The sequence below is a fragment of the Cherax quadricarinatus genome, chromosome 9 (assembly GCF_038502225.1).
Source record: "Cherax quadricarinatus isolate ZL_2023a chromosome 9, ASM3850222v1, whole genome shotgun sequence".
Classification (NCBI taxonomy): Eukaryota; Metazoa; Arthropoda; class Malacostraca; order Decapoda; family Parastacidae; genus Cherax; species Cherax quadricarinatus.
The window spans coordinates 10911171-10926851 of record NC_091300.1 but is presented as its reverse complement, the minus strand read 5'-3'; the positions used below and the strand labels follow the sequence as shown (position 1 = coordinate 10926851).

At 39.9% G+C, this 15681-nt stretch overlaps 1 protein-coding gene across 1 annotated transcript in view; it reads left to right on the top strand.

Moving 5' to 3' along the window:
- Positions 1–15681, top strand: part of Ppt2 (palmitoyl-protein thioesterase 2) — a 529716-nt gene that overhangs the window by 5622 nt on the left and 508413 nt on the right. Inside the window, exons 4-7 of the mRNA XM_070083217.1 lie at positions 947–1051; positions 1778–1910; positions 2145–2285; positions 2402–3027. Coding sequence (XP_069939318.1) covers positions 947–1051; positions 1778–1910; positions 2145–2285; positions 2402–2600 — 578 coding nt within the window. The 3' untranslated portion in view covers positions 2601–3027. The remainder of the gene's footprint in view (positions 1–946; positions 1052–1777; positions 1911–2144; positions 2286–2401; positions 3028–15681) is intronic.

Below are 15681 nucleotides of genomic sequence, written 5' to 3'. Positions count from 1 at the left end.
AGTTTCCCTGAATCCCTTCACTAAATATTACCCTGCTCACACTCCAACAGATCGTCAGGTCCCAAGTATCATTCGTCTCCATTCACTCCTATCTAACACGCTCATGCACGCTTGCTGGAAGTCCAAGCCCCTCACCCACAAAACCTCCTTTACCCCCTCTTTCCAACCCTTTCGAGGACGACCCCCACCCCTCTTTCCTTCCCCTATAGATTTATATGCTTTCCATGTCATTCTACTTTGATCCATTCTCTCTAAATGACCAAACCACCTCAACAACCCCTCTTCTGCCCTCTGACTAATGCTTTTATTAACTCCACACCTTCTCCTAATTTCCACATTCCGAATTTTCTGCATAATATTTACACCACACATTGCCCTTAGACAGGACATCTCCACTGCCTCCAACCGTCTCCTCGCTGCTGCATTTACCACCCAAGCTTCACATCCATATAAGAGTGTTGGTACTACTATACTTTCATACATTCCCTTCTTTGCCTCCATAGATAACGTTTTTTGACTCCACATATACCTCAACGCACCACTCACCTTTTTTCCCTCATCAATTCTATGATTAACCTCATCCTTCATAAATCCATCCACCGACACGTCAACTCCCAAGTATCTGAAAACATTCACTTCTTCCATACTCCTCCTCCCCAATTTGATATCCAATTTTTCTTTATCTAAATCATTTGATACCCTCATCACCTTACTCTTTTCTATGTTCACTTTCAACTTTCTACCTTTACACACATTCTCAAACTCATCCACTAACCTTTGCAATTTATGAAGTCTGGCAATGTTTTGGTAAAAAGTGAATAATACAGGTGAAAGTTAAGTAAGTATGTATAGTGTAACATCATTAATCACATATATGTAGAAGCAATTATGGGTGGGATTGGGATGTAAGTGCTGTTAGATGATACTAACTGTTTTTTTTTTTCAGGCTACTCCCAGGGAGGCATTATCAGCCGTGGAATTATAGAGTCCATGGAACATAATATTACTACCTTTATATCTTTATCATCACCCCAGGCTGGCCAATATGGAGGTTAGCAATTCAGTCACTATATTTCTTTTTATTGTACTGTACTACATGACTCATTAAGCAGCTCACTGACATGTGTCACGTAATAAACAGTACCTGAGTTTCTATATAAAGTACACTACTGAACTGCATCAACCTTGTCTTATACAGTGGTCCCTTAAGTTACAAGAATTTTGGGTTATGATTAACCTTCATAAAGGTACTTAGTTTTGAATTGTGATAAAAAAATTGTGATACAATATGCAAGAAAAATATCAAGGGCAGGTTGGGGTGGTTTAAAAGTTGAAAGAGATTTAAGTCGGTAATTTTATGTATTTTTCTAGGAATATAAACAAATTGGAGTCAGCTGTGTAGGCATGTGAGATGAGGCATAATGTAGGGAACATCATGAAAGTTGAGTATAACTAAGAACCTGTTACTATAAGTAACTAGTAAATACTGCACTGCATTGAGGTTATCCGGACACAAAATATGGTACATGTATATGGTAAGTTTGTGTAATTTGGTTGAGCAAAGCTTGAATTTCAGCAATAAAATGAATAGGGAACAGTTAAGGAATTTTCACTAATTTGGATGCCAGGTGTCAAACTGAGCAGTTCCTGATGTATGAATACTGAATGTATGAATACTGCACAGGGTAAACCAATTTGATATATAGTTTAAAATATTAAATTAATTAGATTATCAAAATTAAATGAAGAATGTTACTGACTGTAATTTTCATTGCAGATGACTTTCTGAAACTTATCTTCCCTCAATACGTAAAGGAGACAGCTTATGAAGTGTTCTATTCAAGGGTTGGCCAGAGAATATCTGTGGCTAACTATTGGAATGATCCTCACCATCAAACACTTTATTATAAGTAAGTGCATATTGTTTTATTTAAAGTTGCTAGTAGCATTTCACATGTTTATCAACTCTTCACTCCATATTGCCATGTTTTTTCCCATTTCAAGATATGATATGTTTCAGCCATCTATACACTTGAGTGGAACTGATGTATATATTGTCTCTGTTACTTGATATCCATTTCATTAAACTCTTTCTACTTACTGCTTTGTTTATTCCTGAGCTCATGCAGACAATTTTTTGACAGATATTCAAACTATTTGCCTTACCTCAACAATGAGTTAAATGATACCTACAAAAAGGATTACCGCCAGAATTTCATGAAACTTGAGAAACTTGTTTTAATTGGTGGACCAGATGATGGGGTTATTACCCCGTGGCAATCCAGGTGAGAAAAAGATTTTGAATGCTCATTATACCCATGCTGATACTTAAATTTTAATAGCTTGTTTATACCAATGCTAATACTTGTTTAATTTAATGCCAAGTGTGTATTATTTTCAGTCATTTCGGGTATTTTGATAAAGAAGAAAATGTGACAGAGATGAGAGATCAACTTTTTTATCAAAATGATTTGTTTGGCCTACGTACTCTGGATAAAGCTGGGAAGATTAAATTGTATGAAGTTGAAGGAGTGTATCATACAGATTGGCATCACAATATATCTGTCATTAAGAACTGTATACTGCCATGGTTAGATTAGCTCTTTTTTTCAATGCCATCCATGATTTTGCTTGTTATAATTTGAAAATTTTTAGCATAAATGTAGTCTGTATTTATAGTGCAGAAGAAACATGTAATTATTGTACATGATGGTAGGATTGCTGGTTTTTTTTTTCTGTCTTATAAACATGCATGAAAACAGGCATATCTTGTTACTTCTACTTACACTTAGGTCACTCTACACATGTATGTACATGCATATACAGTGTGGTACCCCGAGTTTCAGGTTTAATTCGTTCCAGAAGGCTGTTTGAGTGCTGTTACCGAACAAATTTGTTCCCATTAGGAATAATGTAAATTAGATTAGTCCGTTTCAGACCCCCAAAAATACACTTACAAAAGCACTTACAATAATACACTTACACAATTGTTCGAATTGGGAGCTGTACAAAACTCAGGGTACCACTGTATATGTACATACCCATCTGGGTTTTTTTCTATTTTCTTAATAGTTCTTGTTCTTCTTTATTTCTTCTTATCTCCATGGGGAAGTGGAACAGAATTCTTCCTCCATAAGCCATGCATGTCGTAAGAGGCAACTAAAATGCCAGAAGGAAGGGGCTAGTAACCCCTTCTCCTGTATAAATTACTAAACTGCAAAAAGAAACATATGTTTTTCTTCTTATATCACCCTGCCTCAGTGGGATATGGCCAGTTTGTCGAACTCTTTTTTATGGTGAATTTATATTAGCTGGGTAATTCATTTTATGAAAAATAAATAACAAAAAGGCACAATACCGTGACTGGAACAATACACAGATAACCTGCACATAGGAAAGGGGAGCTTACTACGACATTTCGTTCTGACTTAAACCATTTACAAAGTCACACTAACAAAGGAGAGAAGGAATGAGTACACATAGGCCAACAGATAGGGATGGAACAAGAGAGGTAGTAGGAAAGTAAGAAGAAAGGTAGTGGTTGAGGTAGTAGTAGTAGAGTCAGTTGAAGACAAAGAAAGAGGAGCTGCCTTGGTTAGCTCAGTGGGTTAGCTCAGTTACTAGGTGAGTACTGCTAAGGGGCTAAGGACCCACAAAGGGTAGGAACAGAAACACAGAGGGGGGAAAAATACAATAATGGACTAAACACCCAAGGCACAAGAAATAAAACCCAAAGGAGAAAGAGGAAGAGGAAAGGGGAAGAGGGAGAATGAGAAAAAATAATCAGGGTAAGTCACGGGTGTTCTGAAGTTTGAAGCATTTTATCATGTTATGGGAAAGGAAGGCATCTACAGAGACAAAGCCAGGACTAAGCATACAAGGAAAGTTGTATATAAGGGAGGATTCAACCAGACTGTGACTGTGAAAGTTAGAAATATGGTAGACAGTTTTAGCAGAAGACCAGTCAATAGGATGACTATGATATCTGACATGACAGAAAAGAGCATTGTTGGTGTCGGCAAGCCTAACACCACTTTTATGCTCCCTGAGTCTGTCAGAAAGAGAACGGCCAGTTTTTCCAAAGTACTGAAGAGGACAAGAGGAACAGGAAATAGAGTAGACACCAGGAGCATCTAGAGAGAGGAGAGGTATGAACTCAATTGGTGCGAAGAATGTTAGTCTTAACCTGATTCTTTTCTCTCCTTCTCTCTCTTCCCCTTTCCTCTTCCTGTTTCTCCTTTGGGCTTTCTTTCTTCTGCCATGGGTGTTTGGTCCATTATTATATTTTCCCCCTCTGTATTTTTGTTCGTATTCTTTGTGGCCTCCTAGCTCCCTTGCAGTGCTCCTATTTCTTTGTTTTCGACCGACTCCACAGCTACAACCTCTACCACTACCTCTCTTCTTACTTTCCTACTACCTCTCTTGTCACTTCCCTGTCTGCTGGCCTATATATACAGTGGACCCCCGGTTAACAATATTTTTTCACTCCAGAAGTATGTTCAGGTGCCAGTACTGACCGAATTTGTTCCCATAAGAAATATTGTGAAGTAGATTAGTCCATTTCAGACTCCCAAACATACACGTACAAACGCACTTACATAAATACACTTACATAATTGGTCGCATTCGGAGGTAATCGTTATGCGGGGGTCCACTGTACTCCCTCCTTCTCGCCTTTCTGTTAGTATGACTTTGTAAATGGTCCAAGTTGAACCGAAACATTGTCGTAAGTTCCCCTCTCCTATGTACAGGTTATTTGTGTATCATTTCATGAAATGCAGTGATTATATTTACTGTAATTCCATTAAAGGACAAGTTAATAAATTGAAGGAATATCAGTTAATTAATGTTCATTGTAGGCTTACAGTATTTTGTTGATTGAATGTCTGGATGTTGCAGGTGTATGCAACACCCAGACATAATTATTGTTCAATTACTTGTTAAATTATAATATATTGTTCAGAATTTCAGGTAAATATTGATATAGTTATGTTTATTGAATAATATCATAATTTCTGTATAAAATGGTATAATATATATGTATACTCTATCAAAGCATTTATTATACATCTTTTATTCTGATGAACAGAATTTTAGTTTGTTTATTTAGGTGTATTTATGAACATAATCCTCCCACCTTGCATTCCAGATTTATACACCCTCTTCATCATCTTATCCCTCTCCATCCTCTCTACATGCACAAACCACTACAACAACCCCTTCTCAGCTCTTTGAATTATATACCCTTAGTGACCTCACATTCTTTTAATTTCTATGCTTCAAATTCTCTGGATGTTATTCACACCTCACATTGCTCTCAAACGTGACATGTCTACTGCCTCTAGCCATGAAAGATTTTATAAAATATAATTTATGGTAGCATTAATAATGACAATAAACATAAACACATCCATGTACAGTTAATATTTTCATAAATAAAATGAGGTGCACGAGCACATAAGGCACACCCCAATTTTGGCAAGCATATTCTGGGAAAAAAATAAAAATGCAGTACTAGTTAGGCCTAATGAGTTGAAGGTGAACAGTAGGTAGATGCTGGTCAGCATCATCACTAACACTAGGCACCATTACCACTGGCATAAACAAATAATGTATAGCAGTTATGGCAGTGCAAATGGTGATATCATCAGAGGGGTAAGGTAATTATCAGAATATTCAAGATAAAATTTTTAGAACATTTTAGTACAAACATACGTGCTGCTGTATAACTGAATGTAAGTTAATCAGTTTTATGGAGAAAATCTGTTTTACTCCAACAAGCTTGCGTAGCCCGTCATAATAATAATAATAATAATCATAATCTTTATTTTTACAAGTACATGTATAAGGTATACAGGCCTAGCTAACATTATTGTCATACTACTATATAGAAAGCCCCTTGTTATAGAAATAAGTAAAGGACCCCAATGGAAATAAGTCACTCGGTCTGACTTTTTTGGGTTATCCTAAGTTCTCTACACATATGCTGCTATGTATGATAATCTATGTAACTGTATTTGTGTATACCTGAATAAACTTACTTACTGCAGAGCATTTCAGGCAAATTAGATCAACTTTGTCCCAGGATGTGACCCACACCAGTCTACTAACACCTAGGTACCCACTTTACTAATGGGCGAACATTGGACAGTAGATATCTTAAGGAAACACATCCTAATGTTTCCAACCATACCGGGGCGTGACCCCTGGACCTCAGCTTCTGAGCTGAGTTTGCTAGCAATTGAGCTATGGGACACATACTCGGGACATCTGCTCCATTGCCACTAAACACCAAAACAATTATTGCTACTTGGTTTTTGTAGATGGTATAGGTAATATATAAATTATTGTATAATTTATAATGGTTTCTAATCATTTTCAATTAATCTGAGAAACAGTTTTGTAGAGGTGTGTTTAGAGATAAGTTTCCCGGCTCCTCAGAACTGAAATCACCACTTGCCAGTAACTCAAAGTCTAGCCTTGTTCTTGACCGTGAACAGATAAGGTGTAGAGTGATTTTGTGAGACATTTTATTTGTGTGTGTGGGGAGGAAGCATGCCATTTGTTCTGGAAAATACAGTAAGTACCAAAATATGTACTATATGAGCTCCAAACAAACAGTTTGACTGATCAAATGTCAAGTAGAAAATGTGGTACTATGCAAAAGTAACTTGAAAGGCACAGTACCATTAAGCAAAGCATAATTTTATAATCTATAAAAAGCAGTTTTCCTTACTGAAACAAGCATATACTGTATATGCAATGAATTGTTAATACAAAGATACATTTATATTAATTTTAGCAAGAAATGTGCCATTGTATTGTATTTTAGTTTATAGAATTAGTAACTTTACATTAGTTTCTTTACCATTTATAAAGTTTTAATAATTACAGTATTTATCTAGGAAAAGGGCTGGAATACTGTATTGGAATACTGATTTTTTTTGTAAGATTGATTCTAAGTGTTATGAGGGTTTAAAAATGCATTTGCATTAATCATTTCAGTCTAGGTGATGCAAGGAAATTTCAGACTTTACATTTAATTATATTTCTGTATTTTATACTATATAATAAAAAATAAAGGTAATATAATGCAAGTGAATTTCAGACTTGAGATTTAATTACAGTAGGGCCCCACTTATATGGCAGGTTAGGTTCCAGCTTTCCACCAGAAAGCAGAATGCCATTTTTTCACTTATAAATGCATATAAATGCCACATAACAAATTTACACTAACATATATTAAGTTTGCAATAGAACTAGGTATTAAAAACAATAAAAGTAAAATACACACACAGTACACTCATTACAGCCTCTCCTGTTGTTAATGGGTCACCTCTTGACTTTAAAATTTAACCCTTTTCTAATTCTTCATCAAATATTGTAGGTCACCCATGAAATGACCAAACTGCTATGATCCTGTCTGCAAATGCTCTCTTCCTTGTTTTAAATGTTCTTAGTAATATCTTCATTTCTTCTGGTGTTCTTGTACTCCCCTAATTGTACTCACCTAATTGTGGTTGCAGGGGTCGAGACTCAGCTTCTGGCCCTGCCTCTTCACCGATCGCTACTAGGTTCTCTCTCTCTCTGCTTCCTGAGCTTCGTCATAACTTGTCTTAAAGCTATGTATGGTTCCTGCCTCCACTAAATCACTTGCTAGGCTATTCCACTTCCTGATGACTCTGTGACTGAAGAAGTACTTCCTAACAGCCCTGTTACTTGTCTGAGTCTTCACCTTCCAATTGTGATCCCTTGTTTCTGTGTCTCCTCTCTGGAACATCTTGTCTCTGTCCACCTTGTTTATTCAATGCAGTATTTTGTATGTCGTTAGTTTCTTTTTTCTTGAAATACCAGATGTATACTGTGAATTTCATATAACCTGTAGTTACCAGCGGTCGCAATATACACAACAAGAAGCAATTATTACTACAGAAAAAGCATCCTTCCTCCAAAATTTCCACCAGTCAACTATAATGATAATATAGCATTTATTGTGGTGGAGACGAAAAAAAACCTAGAAAAGCTAGATACAGTGATTGATAAACAAGGGTTGAGGCTCGGCCGTTCGTCACTGTAGGAGCTGCCAGCAATCACTGGTTCTTCAACACGCAAGTTATACTTTTGTATCAATCAAATCACATATTACTCGGGTAGATAATTTCCAGTAGATCCTTCATGTGTTAGCCCAAATCACCGACCAGTATGTTTTAAATAAGTGACCCACTGATCAGATCAGACTGGTTCCGAACCCTCGACTGATCCGAACCCTCGATTGGTCCGAACTCTTGACTGGTCCGAACCCTTGACTGGTTTCAAACGGTTTCGTTGGACAATAAAGCAGACTGTAAACGGATGGGGTTGTAAGCGCCCTTATCAAACACAAACAATAAATATAAATCAGGAGCGTACTCCGGTAAGCTGTCCAATATACAAGTACAGTTAGAAATAGAAATACAGATAGCTAGAGCTTCATTTAAGGAGGTTATTAATAGAGTATTCAAGAGGTTGCTAGTAGAATTACAGTAAATCAACCATTCAAATCATTATGAAGCTCTGTTTTTGGGTATACCCAAATGAGATAAATCTGTGGACTAAAATCACAAGGGTATTAAAAGAGGATAACATCAAAGCTGCTTTCATAGAAAACCTGGGAGCTTTCTACAACAGATGGGAACATAAAAAGTCTGGGCTGAATGGTACTGACCTTGATACTGGCCATGTAGTCAGAAACTGTAAGGCTGGAGGTGATGTCCTGGTAGTCAGTAAATGTGGGGCTGATAGTGCTGTCCTGGGAGACAGTAATGGTGAAGCTGGAGGTGCTGTCCTGGGAGACAGTAATGGTGAATAGTGCTGTCCTGGGAGACAGTAATGGTGAAGCTGGAGGTGCTGTCCTGGGAGACAGTAATGGTGAAGCTGGAGATTTTGTCCAGGTAGTCGGGAATTATACGCAGGAAGGAATACATATAAATGACCTCATAGGGGACAGGAGTGGGGAGTAGTGGGGAAACAAGTGTAGTCAAAGATAAGATAAAACCAATATTGCAAACTAGAAATACCACAGGAAATAGCAAACAAGAGGACTCCACTAGCAATAGTGAGGATATATTACCAAAAACAACTGGTGGGAGCTCCATTGTTGGTGCTAGGGAGGATAGGAATAAGACAAGGAAACATGCACCAACAGGGATTACAGTCACAGAAACCCAAGGCAAATGGAAACCAAGCCTGTGCACATACTATGCACTTGGTATCTGTGGACATGGGAAATCTGGAAAAACAGACGGGACGTGCAACTATGACCACCCTAGAAAATGCCGTGCCCAGATGACAACAGGAAAATGCAAACTCCCTTCCTGTAAGCTTTTTCACCCTGAAATGTGTGTCTCTTCAGTACAGGAAAGACTGTGCTATAACTTAAATTGCCAGGCACACCATCTAAAGGGGACAAAAAGATACAAAACATCCAGGCCATGGGAAAACCTGGGTAGCCACAGCCACTCAAGAGGGAGAGGTTTTTTAGTGCAAGGAAGGAAAAAAAACTGGCAGGAAATGGCAGAAATTGTACACCAAATCCAGTCATTCCTGGAGTGGAACCACAGTCGATGGCCTCCACTCCAAACCAACAGATACAGATACTAATGGCGGAAAAAAAATCCCGCCCAGTACCAACAATACCACCAGTCCGATGACATTCTTCTTTGCAAATATACAGGGTCTAAAGCCAGCAACAAACAACAAAATACCTTTCATCTTTGGACTGCTTGCAGAGGCAAAGGCAATGTTCGCGGCTTTCACTGAGACCCACATAAAGGATCACTTGGACAACGAAATATGGATCCCAGGTTACAACCTATACAGATGTGACAGAGTGAACAGGCAAAAGGGGGGGGGGGGTTGGCCTGTACATTGCAGAGTCACTTGTTTGCACAGAACTTCTTAATGCCTCAAATGATGTAGTGGAAGTTTTAGCAGTAAAGGTCGAGAACCAAAACCTAGTCATTGTGGTAGTCTACAAGCCTCCGGATGCAACATCCCAGCAATTCCAGGAACAGCTGTTAAAAATTGACCACTGTCTGGAAAATCTTCCAGCTCCTGCACCCAACATCTTGCTCCTGGGGGATTTCAACTTAAGGCATCTAAAATGGAAGAATATAGCAAATAATATTGTTGCAGTAGTAACACCAGGAGGCAGCTCTGATGAAAACTCACACTCACACGAGCTTTTAAATCTCTGCACAAAATTCAATTTAAACCAGCAAATAATAGAGCCTACTAGACTGGAGAATACACTAGATCTCATCTTCACTAACAGTGATGATCTGATTAGAAATGTCACCATATCAAAAACAATATACTCAGATCACAATATAATTGAGGTTCAGACATGTATGCGTGGAGCCCCAGACCGACATAATGAGATTAGTCACAAGGGAGCATTCACCAAATTCAACTTCAATAACAAAAACATAAAGTGGGACCAAGTAAACCAAGTCCTAACTGATATAAGCTGGGAAGATATACTAAGCAACACAGACCCCAACTTATGCCTAGAACAGATTAACTTGGTGGCACTCGATGTATGCACAAGGCTTATTCCTCTAAGAAAAAGGAGGAGTAGATGTAAAATAGAAAGAGACAGGCGCTCCCTTTACAGGCGACGGAAAAGAATAACAGAGCGGCTAAAAGAGGTCAATATACCTGAAATGCGTAGGGAGACACTGGTCAGAGAAATAGCAAGCATCGAACTTAAGCTAAAGGAATCTTATAGGAGTCAGGAATCGCGGGAAGAACTAAAAGCCATAAATGAAATCGAAAGAAACCCAAAGTATTTCTTCTCCTATGCCAAATCAAAGTCGAGAACAACGTCCAGTATTGGGCCCCTACTTAAACAAGATGGGTCCTACACAGATGACAGCAAGGAAATGAGTGAGCTACTCAAGTCCCAATATGACTCAGTTTTTAGCAAGCAACTAACCAGACTGAGAGTCGAAGATCAAAATAAATTTTTTATGAGAGAGCCACAGAATTTGGTTAACACAAGCCTATCCGATGTTATCCTGACGCCAAATGACTTCGAACAGGTGATAAATGACATGCCCATGCACTCTGCCCCAGGGCCAGACTCATGGAACTCCGTGTTCATCAAGAACTGCAAGAAGCCCCTATCACGAGCCTTTTCCATCCTATGGAGAGGGAGCATGGACACGGGGGTTGTCCCACAGTTACTAAAAACAACAGACATAGCCCCACTCCACAAAGGGGGCAGTAAAGCAACAGCAAAGAACTACAGACCGATAGCATTAACATCCCATATCATAAAAATCTTTGAAAGGGTCCTAAGAAGCAAGATCACCACCCATCTAGAAACCCATCAGTTACACAACCCAGGGCAACATGGGTTTAGAACAGGTCACTCCTGTCTGTCTCAACTATTGGATCACTATGACAAGGTCCTAGATGCACTAGAAGACAAAAAGAATGCAGATGTAATATATACAGACTTTGCAAAAGCCTTCGACAAGTGTGACCATGGCGTAATAGCGCACAAAATGCGTGCTAAAGGAATAACAGGAAAAGCCGGTCGATGGATCTATAATTTCCTCACTAACAGAACACAGAGAGTAGTCGTCAACAGAGTAAAGTCCGAGGCAGCTACGGTGAAAAGCTCTGTTCCACAAGGCACAGTACTCGCTCCCATCTTGTTCCTCATCCTCATATCCGACATAGACAAGGATGTCAGCCACAGCACCGTGTCTTCCTTTGCAGATGACACCCGAATCTGCATGACAGTGTCTTTCATTGCAAGGCTCCAGGCGGACATCAACCAAATCTTTCAGTGGGCTGCAGAAAACAATATGAAGTTCAACGATGAGAAATTTCAATTACTCAGATATGGTAAACACGAGGAAATTAAATCTTCATCAGAGTACAAAACAAATTCTGACCACAAAATAGAGCGAAACACCAACGTCAAAGACCTGGGAGTGATCATGTCGGAGGATCTCACCTTCAAGGACCATAACATTGTATCAATCGCATCTGCTAGAAAAATGACAGGATGGATAATGAGAACCTTCAAAACTAGGGAGGCCAAGCCCATGATGACACTCTTCAGGTCACTTGTTCTATCTAGGCTGGAATATTGCTGCACACTAACAGCACCTTTCAAGGCAGGTGAAATTGCTGACCTAGAAAATGTACAGAGAACCTTCACGGCACGCATAACGGAGATAAAACACCTCAATTACTGGGAGCGCTTGAGGTTCCTAAACCTGTATTCCCTGGAACGCAGGCGGGAGAGATACATGATTATATACACCTGGAAAATCCTAGAGGGACTAGTACTGAACTTGCACACGAAAATCACTCACTACGAAAGCAAAAGACTTGGCAGATGATGCAACATCCCCCCAATGAAAAGCAGGGGTGTCACTAGCACGTTAAGAGACCATACAATAAGTGTCAGGGGCCCGAGACTGTTCAACTGCCTCCCAGCATACATAAGGGGGATTACCAACAGACCCCTGGCAGTCTTCAAGCTGGCACTGGACAAGCACCTAAAGTCGGTTCCTGACCAGCCGGGCTGTGGCTCGTACGTTGGTTTGCGTGCAGCCAGCAGTAACAGCCTGGTTGATCAGGCTCTGATCCACCAGGAGGCCTGGTCACAGACCGGGCCACGGGGGTGTTGACCCCCGGAACTCTCTCCAGGTAAATTCCATGTCTCCCCTGACCCTCCTGTCCTCCAGTGTCGTCAGTCTGATTTCCCTCAACCTTTCTTCGTAGGACTTTCCCCTGAGCTCCGGAACTAGCCTTGTTGCAAACCTTTGTACTTTCTCTAATTTCTTGACGTGCTTGACCAGGTGTGGGTTCCAAACTGGTGCTGCATACTCCAGTATGGGTCTGACGCACAGAGTGTACAGTGTCTTGAATGATTCCTTACTAAGGTATCAGAACGCTATTCTCAGGTTTGCCAGGCACCCATATGCTGCAGCAGTTATCTGGTTGATATGTGCCTCTGGAGATGTGCTCGGTGCTATGGTCACCCCAAGATCTTTCTCCTAGAGTGAGGTTTGCAGTCATTGTCCACTTAGCCTATACTCTGTATGCAGTCTTCTTTGCCTTTCCCCAACCTTCATGACTTTGCATTTGGCAGGGTTGAATTCGAGAAGCCAGTTGCTGGACCACGTGTCCAGCCTGTCCAGGTCTCTCTGTAGTCCTGCCTGATCCTCATCCGATTTAATCCTTCTCATTAACTTCACATCATATGCGAACATGGACATTTCAGAGTCTATCCCTTCCATCATGTCATTCACATATATCAAAAATAGCACTGGTCCTAGGACTGACCCCTGTGGGACCCCGCTTGTCACAGGTGCCCACTGTGATACCTCATTACGTACCATGACTCGTTGTTGTCTCCTTGTCAGGTATTCTCTGATCCTTTGTAGTGTCCTTCCTGTTATACGTGACTGATCCTCTAGCTTCTGCACTAATCTCTTGTGAGGAACGGTGTCAAAGGCCTTCCTGCAGTCCAGGAAAATGCAGTCAACTCACCACTCTCTCTCTCATGTCTGTCTTCTGTTACCTTGTCATAAAACTCCAGAAGGTTTGTGACACAGGATTTGCCTTCCATGAATCCGTGCTGGTTGTCATTTATAATCTTGTTCCGTTCCAGGTGCTCCACCATTCTCCTCCTGATAATCTTCTCTATGACTCTGCATACTATACACATCAGAGACACTGGTCTGTAGTTTAGTGCCTCATTTCTTTCTCCTTTCTTCAAAATGGGGATTACATTTGCCGTCTTCCATACCTCAGATAGTTGCCCAGTTTGAAGGGATGTGTTGAAGATTGTTGTTAGTGGCACGCACAGCATCTCTGCTCCTTCTCTAAGGACCCACAGGGAGATGTCCGGACCCCTCTCCTTTGAGATATCATGGTCACTTAGCAGCTTCTTCATCTCCTCCTCTGTTGTTTGTATGTCATCCAGCAGCTGTTGGTATATTCCCTGTTGGTGTTCCCCTCTGTGTTGTCTTCTCAGAGCTCTTCCTAAATACTTCCTTAAATCTCTTGTTGAGCTCCTCACATACCTCGTGATCGTTTCTTGTGAGTTCCCCACCTTCTTTCCTCAGCCTGATCGCCTGATCTTTGACTGTTGTCTTCCTCCTAATGTGGCTATACAGCAGTTTCGGGTCAGACTTGACTTTTGATGCTATGTTATTTTCATACTGTCGCTGGACCTCCTTACCTGTGCATACTCGTTCCTGGCTCTTCGACTGATCTTATTTTCCTGTGTTTTTTGCATTCTGTACTTTTTCCATTCTCTAGTGCACTTAGTTTTTGCCTCCTTACACCATCGGGTAAACCAGGGGCTCATTCTGGTCTTCCCATTATTTCTGTTGCCCTTGGGAGCAAACCTTAACTCTGCCTCCTTGCATTTTGTTATTACGTATTCCATCATTTCGTTTACCGACTTTCCTACCAGTTCTCTGTCCCACTGAACCTTTTGCAGGAAGTTCCTAAAACCTATGTAGTCCCTCCTTTTATAGTCAGGCTTTTCCTATTCAACTCCTATTATCCTCTCCACTTACACTGTCGTTAGTCAAATTAATTTTCCCCATAAGAAATAATGGAAATTAAATTAATCCATGCAAGACACCCCAAAGTATTGAAAAAAAAAATTTTTACCACATGAAATATTAATTTTAATACACACAAACTGAAGAAGACATGCACAGTTACATGACACTTACCTTTATTGAAGATCTGGTGATGATTGATGGGATGGGAGGAGGGGAGACCATTGATCTTGTTAGTGTTTAGAAGGGGAATCCCCTTCCATTAGCACTTGAGGCAGCAAGTCTTTTTCTGGGGTTTCTTCCCTTGTTCTTTTAATGCCACTAGGACCAGCTTCAGAATCACTGGACTTCTGTCGCACAACATATCTGTCCATAGAGGCCTGTACCTCTCGTTCCTTTATCCTAAAGTGTTTCACAACATTGTCAGTGTCACCAGCATGGCTTGCAATAGCTGTGTGAGGGTGATTTTCATCAAAAAAGGTTTGCACTTTAACCCTTTGAGGGTTTTCGTCGTACTAGTACGTCTTACGCATAGGGGTTTTTGACGTACTAGTACTCATAAATTCTAGCGGCCTCAAATCTAGTGGGAGAAAGCTGGTAGGCCTTCATATGAAGGAATGGGTCTATGTGGTCAGTGTGCACAGTCTAAAAAAAATCCTGCAGCACACAGTGCATAATGAGAAAAAAAAAACTTTGACCATTTTTTTTTAATAAATCAGCGACTTTGCAGTGTATTTTCGTATGGTATTTATTGTTGTATTCTAGTTTTCTTGGTCTCATTTTATAGAATGGAAGACATATTACAGAAATTGAGATGATTTTGACTGGTTTTACAATGAAAGGTGCCTTGAAATTGAGCTCAAAGTAGCAGAAATGTTCGATTTTTACCAAACTTCAAAAGTAAACAAATCGTGCCAAGCGTGCAATACACGTCAACTGGTGAGTCTAATATTCTTTCACAAGTGCACCAATAATATTTATACCATTTTTTACACTAATGCAGTAGTCTGCATAACAGTAAATCTTATATTTTTTGTGAAAATAAAAATTCAAAGTGGAAAGCAAAAGAATATAAGAGGGGCCTTGAGACGTGACTAATGAC